The sequence below is a fragment of the Ovis canadensis genome, chromosome 1 (assembly GCF_042477335.2).
Source record: "Ovis canadensis isolate MfBH-ARS-UI-01 breed Bighorn chromosome 1, ARS-UI_OviCan_v2, whole genome shotgun sequence".
Taxonomy (NCBI): domain Eukaryota; kingdom Metazoa; phylum Chordata; class Mammalia; order Artiodactyla; family Bovidae; genus Ovis; species Ovis canadensis.
This window is the reverse complement of record NC_091245.1, coordinates 47,471,327-47,487,815: the sequence shown is the minus strand read 5'-3', so window position 1 is coordinate 47,487,815 and position 16,489 is coordinate 47,471,327. Positions and strand designations below refer to the sequence as shown.

The following is a 16,489-nucleotide window of genomic DNA, read 5'->3' as shown; positions in this document are numbered from 1 at the left end:
GACTTGAGTACCTCTGGCACGAATGTAATATGAAGTGAATGGGTGTGATCCCAGTGGTGGATTTGGCAATGATAGTTCATTTCTGTCTGTACTCTTTCCCTGGAATCAGAGAGCCAGATTTGAATTTTTACTTCATGGAAGCTATATGACATTGGACATTTTTATGACTAGCGTATGAGTATACAACAATTAACTGAATATTACTCCGTACCCGTGGCCTCAGATATTTTGTATGGTAATACTAAAGTGTTCCTACTCACCCCTTTCTATAGCACCAGATCCATTAAACTGCATACTGTATGCCTTCTTTTTAAATGTCAAACGGTTTCAACATATCTAATTTCTACCCATGCAATCTGTCCATCAAAACTAGTATATTTCACATTGATAAACAACATTATCAGTAAGGTAGGGTGGAGAGTCCTCTTAGATTTCTCTTTTGCCTTCCCACCTCCAATAAATCTGATTTAACTTTGAATCAGAGAAGGCAGTGGCAGCCCACTCCAGAACTCTTTACTGGAAAATCCCATGGATGGGGGAGCCTGGTGGGCTGCCGTCTATGGGGTCGCACAGAGTCGTACTCGGATGAAGCGACTTAGCAGCAGTAGCAGCGGCAGGCTGACATGGCGTATGCAGACGGTAAAGAATCCACCTTCAATGCAGGAGACCTGGGCTTGATCACTGGGTTGGGAAGATCATCTGGAGAAGGGAATGAAAATCCACTCCCAGTATTCTTGCTTGGAGAATCCCATGGACAGAGGAGCCTGGCAAGCTACAGTCCTTGGGATTCCAAAGAGTTGGGCACAACTGAGCGACCAGCACTCACTCACTACCTCTCTTACATATAGTAGAGGTCTTCCACAGTCTGCTAAATGATATTTAACCAAGTAGTTATCCTTTCAGTACTCAGAGTGGTTTTTAGCTGTTTATGTTTATATAATTTCCTTGTTTAAAAATTTTCCTATGGTTCTCTGGGTTAAACTAAAATCCTGTGACTACCACACCTTCCCTTTCCCCTGCCAGTTCCAGCAAACTGGGCACAAAGCCTATATAGCTATCCCCATGAGCCATGCTGAGTACTTGTGATAAATTTCCATCTATGTGCAAGTTTCCTATGCCCTGTACACATCTCATTACCATCCCTTTTTCACTTGATCTTCATGACTCAATTCAAAACACTCAGATGCTCTCCATGATTCCTGAGTTTCCATAGTTCAGGTGAATTTCTTGAAAGTCTTTTACCTAGTATTTCTAGCTCTTTCAGCATTCTATAGCTAGCACCCAGTGTTTGACAAGGGAATAAATATAAATATCTCATGTTTCTTAAAGAGTTTAGTCAGCTTTTTCCTCCGATACTTATTGAAGGAAATGCTTATTCTTTACTGGAAAACATTTGGTTGCAGGAGTTTTCTTTCTGAAGTTATGATAGCCAGTTGCCAAACTGGACTTTTTTTTTTTTTTCCAGTTTAATAGTTCCATTTCATCACAAGCTAATAAGGTTTGCATTTACTCATCCAGCTGTATGTTTCAGTGTAGTATAGAATCTGTAGAAATTGCATGTAAACACTGTTGCCTTCGGTGTATGCCAACATAAAAGGGTTAAGTCACTCAGTTGGCTCCAACTCTTTGCAACCCCATGGATTGTAGCCTGCCAGGCTCCTTTGTCCGTGAAACTCTCCAGGCAAGAATACTGGAGTGGGTGGCCATTTCCTTCTCCAGAGGAACTTCCCAACCCAGGGTTTGAACCCAGGTCTCCTGCCTTACAGGCAGATTCTTTACCATCTAAGCCAGCAGAAAGCCCGGTAAAACACCAACTTAGGTTTATTGTAAACGGCTAAGAGAAGGTTTCCATGGGGTTGTAAAGAGTTGGACGCGACTGAGCAACTGAACTGAACTGAAGAGAAGATTGGAAACCAAGCCTTACTGGTACATGTTTTGAAATTTGTTTAGTTTCTTTTTATATTCCCAAGGACAGAAGCACAGAACTACTCTGATCCTGGGATGGCAGAGCCTGGTGGGCTGCCGTCTGTGGGGTTGCATAGAGTCGGACACAACTGAAGCAACTTAGCAGCAGCAGCAAGAGAATTTTAGTAAGCTCTTGGTTTATTCCTAACATGTCTCTGCAAAAATACCAACCTAAGCAAATTTGCTTATGAATTGGTAAATTGAATTCCTTTAGAATGTATAACTCTTGGAACTAAGTACATTGGAGTGTGTCATTTGCAAAGTAAGCAATGAGTTTAAAAATAAGCCTTTGTGTTTATTAAAATACTGTCATATATTTACTTAAAATTTTAGAACAGTAAACATAGACTACAATTGTATTTAATAGGTTTTGAGGCCCTAAAAGCTTTTAATAGAAAATAGCATAAAATATTATTGATTGGTAACTACAACATTGAAGTTCATTTTATTGGCAAAGATTTGGACATTTATTATAAGAAATGTAAATTAGGAGTTCTGAAGGAGATCAGCCCTGGGATTTCTTTGGAAGGAATGATGCTAAAGCTGAAGATCCAGCACTTTGGCCACTTCATGCGAAGAGTTGACTCTTTGGAAAAGACTCTGATGCTGGGAGGGATTGGGGGCAGGAGGAGAAGGGGACGACCGAGGATGAGATGGCTGGATGGCATCACGGACTCAATGGACGTGAGTCTGAGTGAACTCCGGGAGATGGTGATGGACAGGGAGGCCTGGCGTGCTGCGATTCATGGGGTTGCAAAGAGTCAGACGCGACTGAGCGACTGAACTGAAATTAGGAGTTATTTGCTCTTTAGTGAACTAAAGATCTGAAAAAACATGGAAGTGATGTGTATGACACAAATCTTACAAATTAGTAATTACATTAATCCTCTTAATGACATTATTACCTCTAGTTATTCAAATCTGCTGAAAATGTTGCCTTTTCAATGCTTAAATACTTCACATCAGAATTCTGAGCAGAAAAGATAAATCATCTTATTGTAATTTAGATTATGTGGCTATTAGATTTTAAGAATTTTAGTGTGATACTAGTGACCATGATCAGAGAAAGTTAAATATCTGCACCTTTGTAAATGGTTTGGTTGGAATTACAGAATTGCATTGCTGTATAATCACACTGTTCTTAATACATAAGAAACACTAAAGAGGAAAGGTTGCAAAGTATTCTCGTTAATTCTCTACCAGAAATGAAGACCCTGTAAGTACTTCTCAGGCTGCATAACCTGGTGCGGGCACCTGCATTACTAAAACCCTGCAATAGAAAGAAAAAATGCCAAGAGGATATTGGGAAATTTCATTTGTAATATTTTCCCCAAATTATGGAAATGAATCTAAACACTTGATGTAAAATCCTTGAGTTTAAATGCTTCTCACAAAGCATTCCATATCAAGGTCTAAGCATAGATACAGAAATTTAAGCAGATCTATTCATAATCAAGTCGTTGAAAGCCTGTGATAAAGATGAAAAGCAGCCAGAGAAAAAGTCATTTATAGAGAAATGATAAGGATGACAGCCAGTACTGTCTGAACAGTGAAAAACAGAAGATCATGCAGTATCTTTAAAGGTATTTTAAAAAATCGGCCTACTATTCTATATATACCCGTTCAAATGTATAAACTTTAACTTCTCCAAAGCGGAATCTCTAATACAAAAATTAGATTTTTTTTTTTAAGTCACTAAAAGATAGTTGTTTAAAGCAAATAGACTGTGAGACTTAGGTGCAAGTAAACAGCAGAAGTTGCTCAGGTCAAAAGGGGGAAATGGAAGCCATGGAGCCATTTGTAGGGTTATAAACAAAGTTGTACATATCTTGAAGGTACTTTGATAAGATGTATGCTATAAAAGCACCACTGAACCTAACCAGCAGTTACACATAATACACTTAAAAAGGGAAAAAATGGAATCACAAATAGTGCAAAAGGAGGCAGAAAAAAGAAACGTGATGGAAAATGGTAGTAGGTTTAAGCCCAACCACTGTTCAAATACCATATTAAAGGAGACTCTCACACTAGATAAATGGGGCAAGACACGTATGCTCTTAAATCTATTGTGAACATAAAGATACAAATAGGTTGGAAGTGAAAGGGTGGGAATACTATAGTTGTAGTAAAAACAGGAAAGAATAGGAATAAATCACATAAGTCAAAAGCATAATCAATCATAAGCATTTATGCATGTAAAAGTTGAAAACATGAAGCAAAACTTGATAGAACTGTATGGCAAAAATGGGGAGATCAGTCAACTTGACCTAATTGACACAGGACTCACTAGCAACAAAAAACACTCTTCAAATACACTTGGGGAGTTTAAGTATGTGTGCTCTATTTGATGCTGTTTACATGAAGCTCAGTTCAGTTTGGTCACTCAGTCGTGTCTGACTCCTTGCAACCCCATGGACTGCAGCACTCCAAGCTTCCCTGTCCATCACCAACTCCCTGAGCTTGCTTAAACTTCTCTGTCAAGTCTGTGATGCCATTCAACCATATCATCTGTTGTCCCCTTCTGCTTTCAGTCTTGCCCAGCATCAGGGTCTTTCCCCAATGAGTCAGTTCTTTGCATCAGATGGCCAAAGTCGTGGAGTTTCAGCAAGTCTTTCCAATGAATATTCAGGACTGATTTCCATTAGGATTGACTGGTTTGATTCTGCAGTCCAAGGGACTCAAGAGTCTTCAACACCACGGTTCAAAAACATCAATTCATCAGCACTCAGCTTTATAGTCCAGCTCACATCCATACATTACTACTGGAGAAACCATAGCTTTGACTGGCAGGCCTTTGTTGGCAAAATGTCTGCTTTTTAATATACTGTTTAGGTTTGTCATATGTTTCTTCCAAGGAGCAAGCATCTTTTAATGGCTGCAGTCACCATCTGTAGTGACTTTGGAGCCCAAGAAAATAAAGCCTGTCATGGTTGCCATTGTTTCCCCTTCTATTTGCCATGAACTGATGGAACCAGATGCCATGATCTTTCTTGAATGTTGAGTTTTAAGCCAGCTTTTTCACTCCTCTTTCACTTTAATCAAGAGGCTCTTGAGTACCTCTTCTCTTTCTGCCATAAGGGTGGTGTCTGCATATCTCAGGTTATTGATATTTCTCCTGGCAATCTTGATTCCAGGTTGTGCTTCATCTAGTCTGCCATTTCACAGGATGTATTTTGCATATAAGTTAAATAAGCAGGGCGACTATACAACCTTGATGTACTCCTTTCCCAATTTGAAACCAGTCTGTTTTTCCATGTCTGGTTCTAACTATTGCTCCTTGACCTGCATACAGATTTCTCAGGAGGCAGATCAAGTGGTCTGGTATTCCCATCTCTTGAAGAATTTTCCTCAGGTTGTTGTGATCCACAGAGTCAAAGGCTTTGGAGTAGTCAGTAAAGCAGAAGTGGAAGTTTTTTTGGAACTCTTGCTTTTTCTTTGATCCAACAGATCTTGGCAATTTAATCTCTGGGTCCTCTGCCTTTTCTAAATCCAGCTTGAAAATCCAAGTTTTCAGTTCACATACTGCTGAAGGCTAGCTTAGAGAATTTTGAGCATTAGTTTGCTAGCATATCGGATGAGCGCAATTGTGCAGTAGTTTGAACTGCACAATTGGATTGGAATGGGATTGGAATGAAAACTGACCTTTTCCAGTCCAGTGGCCACTGCTGAGTTTTCCAAATTTGCTGGCATATTGAGTGCAGCATTTTCACAGCATCTTCTTTTAGGATTTGAAATAGCTCAGCTGGAATTCCATCACCATCACTAGCTTTGTTCGTGGTGATGCTTCCTACGGCCCACTTGACTTTGCATTCCAGGATGTCTGGCTCTAGGTGAGTGATCACACCATTGTGGTTATCTGGGTCATTAAGATCTTTTCTGTATAGTTCTTATGTGTATTCTTGCCACATCTTCTTAATTATCTTCTGCTTCTGTTAGATCCACACCATTTCTGTCCTTTATTGTGCCCATCTGTGCTTGGAATGTTTCCTTGGTATGTCTGATTTTCTTGAAGAGATCTCTAGTCTTTCCCAATCTATTGGTTTCCTCTATTTCTTTGCATTGATCACTGAGGTAGGCTTTCTTATCTCTCCTTTGCCTTTCCTTCTCTTTTCTCAGTTATTTGTAAGGCCTCCTCATGCAACCATTTTGCCTTTTTGCATTTCTTTTTCTTGGGGATTGTTTTGATCACGGCCTCTTATACAATGTTACAAACCCCATCCACAGTTCTTCAGGCACTCTGTCAGATCTAATCCTTTGAATCTATTTGTCACTTCCACTGTATAATTGTAATGGATTTGATTTAGGTCATTTAATGGTCTAGTGGTTTTCCCTACTTTCTTCAATTTAAGTCTGAATTTTGCAATAAAGAGTTCGTGATCTAAGCCCGTCAAAACTATTCACCTAGAAATATAAGTAACTTAGTGGAATAAAGTAAGAGATTACAGAAAAGAATACACCCTTATATATCTTTTGGGGGATAATTTTATATATATAGAAAACTTGCCAAGATAATCAGTTTCTGTACCCTTAATATTTGGCATAATTTTCAAGAATACAAGAAACCAAATATTCACACGTTACTGTTAACTCCAGATATCCTTTAATTTCCACCAGTTTACCAGGTTTTCTACAGAATACCTGAGCACCAGAGTACTTTTCTGGTGTCCTGTAGAATGATCTTCATTTGGGGTTTATCTGAAACTTTCTTTTCATGATTAGACTGGGGTTGTGGAGTTTGGAATGGTTACTGTAGGAGTGAAGTGACTTCCTCATCACATATCAAGAGATGTATCCACATGACATTACCGGAGATGTTAACCATCACTTTGTTAAGACAGGGTTTGCCAGATTTCTCCGTCATAGAGGTACTACTATTTTCTTTTTAATACTATGTTATTTGGAAGCACAGGCATATGTTGGAGATAACTGCCGGTTCAATTCCAGACCACCACAGTAAAGTAGGTATCACAGTAAAGCGATTCACACAAACTTACTGGCTTGCTAGTGCATATAAAAGTTATGTTTACCCTATACCAAAGTCTATTAAGTGTGTGATATTATCTCTAAAACGACAATATACATACCTTAAGTCTAAAATACTCTTATTTTTTAAAATACCATTTTCTGATGGTGCAGGATTGCCACCAATCTTCTATCTAAAAATGCAGTATCTGAAACTCAAAGCACAATAAATGCCTGAAAGTCATGAAATCAAGCATACTCTCAATAAGGGGGACTATGTCTCAGTTCCTGGAGAGGGGAGTATCTACATATATTAAGCAGGTTTGCCTCTTTTTTACTCATTTATATCAGTATGGACCTGTGTATATTTACATTTGGATTATATTCCGGATTCCATTATATATTTTATTGGTCAAATTGTTCCAGTTAGCCATTGGGAACTGTTTTACATTGACTCCTGTGTTTCTTTGACATATCACCATCCTTTTGTCTTTTGAGCAGTCTGAGTTTTGATAATACAGATGCTGTAGGCTCGTCATTTCCCTGCCTCAGCCATCCGTCAGTCATTTCTCCAAGGAGCTCTGGTGGTTCTTATTGAAGAATGATATTTAGAAAGCAAGACCTAGATTCTAGGCTATATAGAAATTTAGTATATGATAAAATGGTATTTAAGAGAAGAATTATGATTTACTTAATAGTGCTAGTTAGCCATATAATTATCAAAAAAAGTTAAACTTCCACTTTATTTGCTAAAAAGTAAAAATTTAAATCTATTTGATTAAACATGATTATTAAAGCAGTATTTTCCAAAATGTAACAAGTATAGAAATTAAGGAGAAACTTTAACTTTCTTAAGCAATAATCCTAAAAATCATAAAGGGAAAGATAAACATTTTACTGAACAAATTTTCTACATATGGTAATAAACATGACAAAAACAAGCAAAATGATAGGGTAGGAAAATGAGAAACAGGTAGTGGATATCTAAATATCCAAAGAGCTCCTGCAAATTAATAGCATAATGATAATCCAATGGGCAGTGCACAAAAATCAACAAGGAAGTTAATAGACATGGGAAAATGGATTTAACTTTACTAGTTAGGGAGATCCAAACTAAGAGTAAAATATATTTTACTCATTGTAATTCAGAGCTGGCAAACAGAGCAGCAGGAACCCATGTATTGTAAGTGAACATATCTTTATATGAGCATAAAGAAAACTCTGAAGTCATATACCACAACCTGTTCATATTGGTTAATTCGGAAGTGAAAATAAGGACAGGTGTAGAAAATATCAACATTTAAAAATACATGGGCTTCCCTGGTGACCCAGTGGTAAAGAATCCACCAATGCAGGAGATATAGGTTTAATCTCTGATCCAGGAAGATCCCACACGCCTCGGGGCAGCTAAGCCAGTGCACCACAGCTACTGTGCCTGTGCTCTAGAGCCTGGGGCCCAGGCCCTGCAACTACTGAAGCTCGCACGCTCTAGAGCCTGAATGCCACAAGAGAAGCCACCGCAGTGAGAAGTCCGCACACAGCAACAAAGACAGCACAGCTAAATCATTTGTTTAAAATAAAATTTAAGCTATTTAAATTTTGCTTATTTTGTCACAATAAAATTTAAAATGATAAAACCAAGAAAAAATAAAAACAATAGCAGTAGATTAGGTAAATGATGACAGTGACCCGAACCAAGATAGTAGCTGTGGAGATGGATACAGTGAATGAATATTTTGGAAATAGAATTAATATTACTGGATAATGGATTGGAAAAGAGAAACAATGGAAAAGGAAGAGTTAAGGATAGCCATTTGATTTCTGGCTTGTTTGTGGACGGCACTATTATACATTGCAATAGAGAAGACAGGTATAACCAGGAATGGGAAAGAAAATTTGAAGTTCCATTTGAACATACTGTGGTGTTATTGGGTTATCCAGATGGGATGACAGTCAGTTGGATAAATGAGGCTAGAATTCCAGGGGAAGTATAGGCTGTGGATACAAATTTGGGATGTATCAATCCTCTCCTAAGGATTTATCATGATAAAAATAAGCCCCACAAATGTACACACCAATAAATATAAAAATGTAATTGCTGCTAATAAAAAATTATAACCTAAACATTCAGAAAAATTATGCTCCAAACATTCAAGAAAAAAAAGTTAGATTGTTCCTGGTATTTAAGACTATAAAGAATTTCTATATATAATGACCAAAAGAGATAATCACGTTTGTTAGATGTTCAAAAGACAAGAAAAAGCTGTAGGAGTACTGCCAGTAACAATGAGAGGGTAAAGAAATCGCAAGAGTTTTTCTATTTTAATTTAGAAGGTTTATAGTCTTAAGATTAAATAGATTTAATGTATGATACTCTGTGTGTGGTGTGAGATAAGGATTGTGTTCATTTTTATTTGCATATAGGTATCCAGTTTTCCCAGCACCATTTCTGAAGACTTTACTGAATTACTTAAACACTTTGCTGAAAACTGAATTTGCATTTATGTATGTATGTGTGTATACATATCTTTGTTATCTATATCTCTGTATATTTATATATCTATATAAACATTGTATAGATATATAACTGCATATTTATATAAAGTGGGCTTCCCAGATGGAGCTAGTGGTAAAGAAGCCACCTACCAGTGCAGGAGACACAAGAGCCGAGGGTTCCATCCCTGGGTTGGGAAGATTCCCTGGAAAAGGAAATAGCAACCCGCTCCAGTGTTCTTGCCTAGAAAATTCCATGGACAGAGGAGCCTGTTGAGTTATCATGGGGTTGCACAGAGTTGGACACGACTGAGCTCGCACACACACATCTATTCCATTGAACTGCATGTATATCATGCCAGTATCACTGTCCGGCAGATAACAATTATAAAGTCTGGTTAAAAGATTTAAAACAACTATTTAAATTTATTGGAAAGCATTCAAAAGCACACAGAACTGAGAAAAAATTAATCTCAAAAACTGCAACTGACAGGGGTAAGAATTAAGACTTCTGGCATTTTGGACTGAGGTGATACCCAATCCTCATGACTATCTCATAGGAAACAGTGGTAGAGAAATTGCCCTCATTGGCAAAAAGTGCAAGAGATGGGAGTTCAAGTTGAGAAAAACCACTGCAGATTTAAATAGGAAATTCAAACAATGAGAACCACAGAAAGAGTGAACTGGAACTTCTGCCCAAATCTACATTTGACAGCCAAACTATATGCGAATGACAGAATCGCCCTGGAACCTAATTTTAAAAAGCAAGCTGAAGCTTCACAGGCTTGAGATACCAAGGCACAGCCCCAAACTGACAGAACAGCTAGAAATCAGACGAGACCCCCTATAAGCAAATAAACCAGAGAATGATCCCCATCACTGAACAACCAACAAATCATATGGGTATGTTGTTCAGCTGGTAAGTCATGTCTAGCTCTTTGTGATTCCATGGATTGTAGCATGCTAGTCTCTGTCCTTTGCTCTCTCCCAAAGTTTGCTCAAATTCATGTCCACTGAGGCAGTGATGCCATCTAACCATCTCATCCTCTGCGCCTCAGTCTTTCCCAGCATCAGGGTATTTTCCAATGAGTCGGCTCTTTGCATTAGATAGGATAGATCAATTCACAAGAAACCAGGCTTAAAGAGCAGTCATGAAGAGACAAGAGATAACAGTAGCTGCCTATCAGGAGAGAAAATGTTAGCATTTTGAATCCAGGCACATTAACTGCCAAAAGGACCACCCCATCACCACCAAATCAGTAATCTTCAGAAGAAAAATGAAATCCACAGTCACTACAGTATATGAACTTTAATGTCCAGTTTTCAGTTAAAAATTACTAGGCACATAATGAAACAGAAAAGTTTGGAAAAGAGGCAGTCAATAAAAAGGACTTAGGGTATCCAGATAATTTTGTTGAACTACTAATTATATTGATTAATGTTTGAGAGCTACATCTACCTTGTGTTCTGAGATAAATCTTATTTGATCCTGAATACACATTTTTCCACTTTTTATTTAAAACTATACATTGTTTCTAAAATTGGGTTTCTTGATTTGCATGACAAATCACAAAAGCCACTGAGTTTAGCATTCTTTTTTTTGTTATTTTGGGTAGGAAAGAGTTCCCATTAAAATATAAACTCCATAAATGTCGAAACTTTTGTTTTTCTTGTGTCCTTGATGACTGTATGGTGTCTGACATAGAGTGGGTGCTCACTATTTATTTTTGGGTGCACCACGCAGCATGTGAGATCTTAGTTCCCCCACCAAAAATTGAACCTCCATCCCCTGCATTGGAAGCAAGGAGTCTTAACTACTAGACTGGCAGACAAATCTCAATATTTATTGAATAAATGACTTGAAAATATCCTGAAATTAGTAGTTGGCTCTATAGAGTAAGAACTGCAGATATCTTCAGGTAATCAAGGGGTTGATTGTGTGAAACTATTTATTAGTTTTTCCAGTTCAGTTAGTCATGTCTGACTCTTTGCTATCCCATGGACTGCAACACACCAGGCTTCCTTGTCCATCACCAACTTGTTCCCTTCTCCTGCCTTCAGTCTTTCCCAGCATCAGGATCTTTTCCAGTGAGTCAGTTCTTTGCATCAGATGGACAAAGTATTAGAGCTTCAGCTTCAGCATCAGTCCTCCCAGTGACTATTCAGTGATTTAATTTTTTTTAATTTATGTCTATTTTAAGATTTCCTAATAGAAGTTCAGTAGAAGTATATACAATAAATTCATCAGCACTTGCTAAGTACTAACATATGTCATGAATTTTAAGATGTAAGATACAATAGGGTATTTAAATTTATGGACTAAAATCACTCCTAGGCATAATATCAGTTAAAAATACATAATGGCTGAGTACACACTTTAAAATCTTTTTTAAAGTTTTTGAATATGTGGTCCTTCAGTTACCTTACTCTATAACTTTAATCCTCACTGGAATATTGATTAAACAGAAACTCAAAGAAAGACAGAATACAATAGTTATGTATTAATGAGTTAGGCCCCTATGAAAAGTATCAGAGGTCCCTAAGCAAAGCTTGTATTGTTAGAAATTATATGGCATGTTATTAACCTTTGGGTCACTAGAGGGCGGTGATGTTTCAGGCCAACACAATTCAGACTATTTCTGTTCTGACACCAAGAAGTGTGGATCTGGAGTCATTCTGTGCCTGCATTCTATAGTGACACCTCAGATCCTCCAAATTACTTGTTTTCAAGGTGAATAGCTACAAAACAAACAATTTAGGATAAGATGAAGCAGTCTACACAGAAAGGAGTAAATTGTTATACAAAAATTCTGAAATGTAATACATTTAAGGCATTGGAGGTGTTAGAGGCTAACTAACTGTTTGATACTATATGTGCTTATACTTTTAACTTTTATATAGTCTAACGTGTACTGCAGTAACGGTAAAAAAAAAAGTTTCAAAGAGGTCAAATATAAAACAATTTTTGATGTCACTATATTGGCTTTGGGTGTTTTTTTTGATGTATAAATCATGGAAAGGTCTTAAATTTTAAAATAAATATACAGTTACACTAGAGTTTTATTGCTATAACATTAAATTTTGATATGTACTTTCAATCCAATGCTTTGGATAAAACTTGTATCTGAGAATACCATTGAATATTATTTTACTTTTCAAATGACACTTTAGAAAAACATTTTCACAAATAGGAGTTTGAGACTAATTAAAACTAATAAAAGCTTGGGGGAAGATTTAAAAAATGAACTTCTCTATTCCGTCTTAGTTCTCATTAGACACATGGCATTACAAATAAATTTCAAAAAAGTAAAAGAAAAAACTAAAAAAATGAAACTAGTGATGTGATTAATGCATGTTGTTAAAATAGAGTTTACATTTCATTTTTGCTTTTTCTCCTTTAAAAACTATATAGCCCTATAATGATTATTTTTTTCAGACTCTCATACAGACTCAAAACAACAGCATAGAAAGAATGCAAGGGAATATACTCCATTCTCATATCCTACCACTATTTTACATCCAATAAGGAGATCAACTATGCTGGAAAAGACAAACTGAACTGACCCAGTCTTGCTCTGAAAGTCTGAGTAATGGTCTTCATAGGGCTGAGTAAATGGGCTTCCCAACTGGCTCAGCGGTAAAGAATCCGCCTGTGATACAGAAAATGCAGGAGATGCCACGGGGTCCATCCCTGGAACAGGAAGCTCCCCTGGAGGAGGGCATGGCAACCCGCTGCAGTATTCTTGCCTGGAGAATCCCATGGACTGAGGAGCCTCACAGGTTACAGCGCATAGGGTCGCACAGAGTCGGACACGATGGAAACGACTGAGCTGAATGATTAGGTCTAATTTCTTAAATATGAGGAAAAATGAAGTTCAAAAATAATTTTTAAAATCTTTCCATTTCCCCGACAAGATGAAAAGGCAGAAAAACTAGACTCTCCCTAGATTTGAGAACTGCTGGTCTTATCACCTGTTGAGAGTGGTTATGGTATCTATGTAAAGAATACTGTGCTTCAGATAAGAAGTTGGAGACTGGAGAATTGCTGAAAGACTTGGGCACATCCTTTAACTTCAGGAGCCTCAGTTACCTCACCTTAAAGGGGGAGTAATAACAATACTTGGAGGATGTCTGGAAAAAAATGGGGAAATGGTTGTGAAACATAAAATATTGGCTTAATAAAAGATGTTACTAAGCGATTATGTGCATTTTCACTAAATGTGAAGACCTTCATAACATCTAAATGCAGTTTTTAGTCCTAATTGCATAAGAATGGTCCAGGGTGGAGAAAGATGGCTTTGTAAGAGTTTGCCTTGTTTCTCTGCCCTACCTCCCCCCACTCAAGCAGGCTAACAGCCTTTGATTTCAATATTTCAGATGTGCTGAGACAGTGAAATACAGAGTGCCAGCCACCTGCCTCTAGCCCCGTTTGCCTTAGCTAACTTTGAAAAATATTTTTAATTAATTAATATATATATATTTAATGTTAAGGAAGAATTTAGGCGGGTGAAGGAAGGAGTTGGTAGTTGGGATTTCTTTATTTTTGAATCCGACAGTCCTGATTTTGTCTTCCTGTACCTATTCCCTTAAATCTTACGGCACTGTTGGTTTTACAGTTTCAGTGCGCCCCTGGGGACAGAGCAACCTGGCCTGCTTAAGATCATACTAGAGTCTCAAAGCAGAAAGGGAAAAATGTTCACGCTCATCTACGCATCAGGAGTGTGGTTTGCCTAGATTGCTCAGGGTCAGGTAGGTAAGATACACTTGCCAGGGTTACAAAAGAGCGTCAGGAGGAAGATCCGGTCCTTGCGCGAGCCTCGGTGGATGGAGAAGGAGGAAGGCGGGCACCTTGGCAACTTGTCTGAGGTGGGGTAGCCGAGGGAGACCTTTTAGTCCTAGCCTCTCCACGAACTCTCCTCTGGCAGAGAACCTGAGGAGGCGCGGGGCCGCGCGGGGCAGCCTGGCTGGGCAGCCGGTCCCGGCAGGAGCTGGGGCATTTCGAGAGGAGTCTTCTGGGGGCGGAAGGATGTTCGGAGCCCAGGCGGCCAAAGCAGTGATCAAGCCGCAGCAAAAAAATGAGAGAGAGAGAGAGAGAGGGAAAGAGAGAGGGAGGGAGGCTCTCGGCTGCTTCTGCATCCTCCTCCCACTGCACTTTGGCCCACGCCCACGGGCGCCCCGCCCCCCTCGGGCTTATAGCAGGCGCCGGGCACCTCCGGACGCCTGGGAGCCGACGGCGCGGCTGCCTGCTTGGCCCGGGAGCCCCGGCGCCGCCGCCTTAGTGGCGAAGTGAGGCGGCGGCTGCGCCCCGCATCATGGAGGGCAGCCTAGCCGCGACCCCAGCCCCAGCCCCGGTCGCCACCGACAGCCGCCGCCTCCCGCGCCGGGTCTGCCGGCCCTCGTCGCTGTTCTCAAGGTGCCGTCCCTTCCTCACCTCCAAGGCAATATGAAGGCGACCCGGGACCACGCGAGCGCCCCTTTCTGTACGCGCTTCAACCACTCCGACCCGGGCATCTGGGCGGCCGAGCGCGCCGTTGAGACGCCGAACAACCTCACGCTGCCCCAGGAACCCAGCGAGGACTGCGGCTCGGTGTCCGTAGCCTTTTCGATGACCATGATGATCACCGGGTTCGTGGGCAACGCGCTGGCCATAACGCTCGTGTCGAAGAGCTACAGGCGCCGGGAGGGCAAGCGCAAGAAGTCGTTCCTGCTGTGCATCGGCTGGCTGGCGCTCACCGACATGGTCGGGCAGCTGCTCACCAGCCCGGTGGTCATCGTCCTCTACCTGTCCCACCAGCGCTGGGAGCAGCTCGACCCGTCGGGGAGGTTGTGCACTTTCTTCGGCCTGACCATGACCGTCTTTGGGCTCTCCTCGCTCTTCATTGCCAGCGCCATGGCCGTCGAACGGGCTCTGGCCACCCGGGCGCCGCACTGGTACTCAAGCCACATGAAGACCAGCGTCACCCGCGCCGTGCTGCTAGGCGTATGGCTGGCGGTGCTCGCCTTCGCCCTGTTGCCGGTGCTGGGCGTAGGTCAGTATACTATCCAGTGGCCCGGGACTTGGTGCTTCATTAGCACTGGGCCTGGGGGCAACGGGACTAACTCCCGGCAAAATTGGGGCAACGTTTTCTTCGCTTCTGCTTTTGCCATCCTGGGGCTCTCGGCGCTGGTGGTCACCTTCGCCTGCAACCTGGCCACCATTAAGGCCCTGGTGTCCCGCTGCAGGGCCAAGGCCACGGCGTCGCAGTCCAGCGCCCAGTGGGGCCGAATCACGACAGAGACGGCCATCCAGCTCATGGGGATCATGTGCGTGCTGTCGGTCTGCTGGTCGCCGTTGCTGGTAGGTAGTTCCCGGGCTTGGGGAGTTCGAGGTGGGCGCGTGCGCGCCGGCGGGCAGTGAAGACTGGAAAGTGACAGCACCTGCAGGGACGTGTCTGCAAGCAGAGAACTTTGGAGAGGGCTCTACCTGCGCTGTCTTGGTCTCGGCTTCAGAGCATAGCTCCTCATTTACTTGCTGAGCATCTTCCAAGTGCTAGGCACCGCATTAGGCTCTGGCTGTGCACGCCTGGAGACCCCAGGGGTGCTCACATTCTAATCGGAGAGAGTAAGAAGATACCCAGGTGTTAGTTCACTGCTGGTGCAGAAACTGGTTTCTCCCAGGAGTACTAGGAGCTGAATAGAATGGCGATGACAACTCTAGCCGCGTACTCTGGGTTTTCTCCTTATTTCAAATACCTCTCGCCCGTTGGGTCGATTGATTTTCACTCTGCAGTAGTACTTTACCGGCGCCCCACCCCCAGCCCCCACCCCGCGACAGGCACAGCCTCTGAGCTAGTGCGCGCCCTCCCGCAGCAGCCGCAGCTCGCTTTGCTAGCAGGCAGACGCGAGGCAGGAGAGTGGAGGGGCGTCTCGCCCTTGGCCAGCCTCAGTCCTTTGAAATTGCACTGCGCCCTCTAGGAAGTGCCAGAACTCACGGTCATCCCGTGGGCCCCGAGGCCTACTAACTCCCTCGTATCAGCCTTTGCTTGTCCTTGTGGTCACTGCACGGGGCTGATGGCAAGGCCCTTCGTAG

General features: G+C 41.3%; 1 protein-coding gene and 1 long non-coding RNA gene across 23 annotated transcripts in view; both read left to right on the top strand.

Annotated features, from left to right (window-relative positions):
- Nucleotides 1–1,422: 1,422 nt before the first annotated feature.
- Nucleotides 1,423–13,620, top strand: LOC138442717 (uncharacterized). Its single transcript, XR_011257852.1, has 4 exons — nucleotides 1,423–2,090; nucleotides 7,102–7,248; nucleotides 9,352–9,432; nucleotides 12,857–13,620. It is a non-coding gene; the product is annotated as an uncharacterized lncRNA (long non-coding RNA).
- Nucleotides 13,621–14,082: 462 nt separating this feature from the next.
- Nucleotides 14,083–16,489, top strand: part of PTGER3 (prostaglandin E receptor 3) — a 291,735-nt gene continuing 289,328 nt past the window's right edge. For 15 of the 22 annotated variants that reach the window (XR_011257830.1, XR_011257839.1, XM_069594537.1 and 12 more), the window contains exon 1: nucleotides 14,516–15,757. Coding sequence is in view for 20 of the 22 variants with exons in the window: in XM_069594537.1 (XP_069450638.1) it covers nucleotides 14,864–15,757 (894 nt within the window). In the remaining 2 variants the exon portion in view is untranslated. Of the gene's footprint in view, nucleotides 15,758–16,489 lie in introns of all 22 variants that reach the window. The other 7 variants (XM_069594615.1, XM_069594605.1, XM_069594504.1 and 4 more) reach the window with 5 other exon arrangements.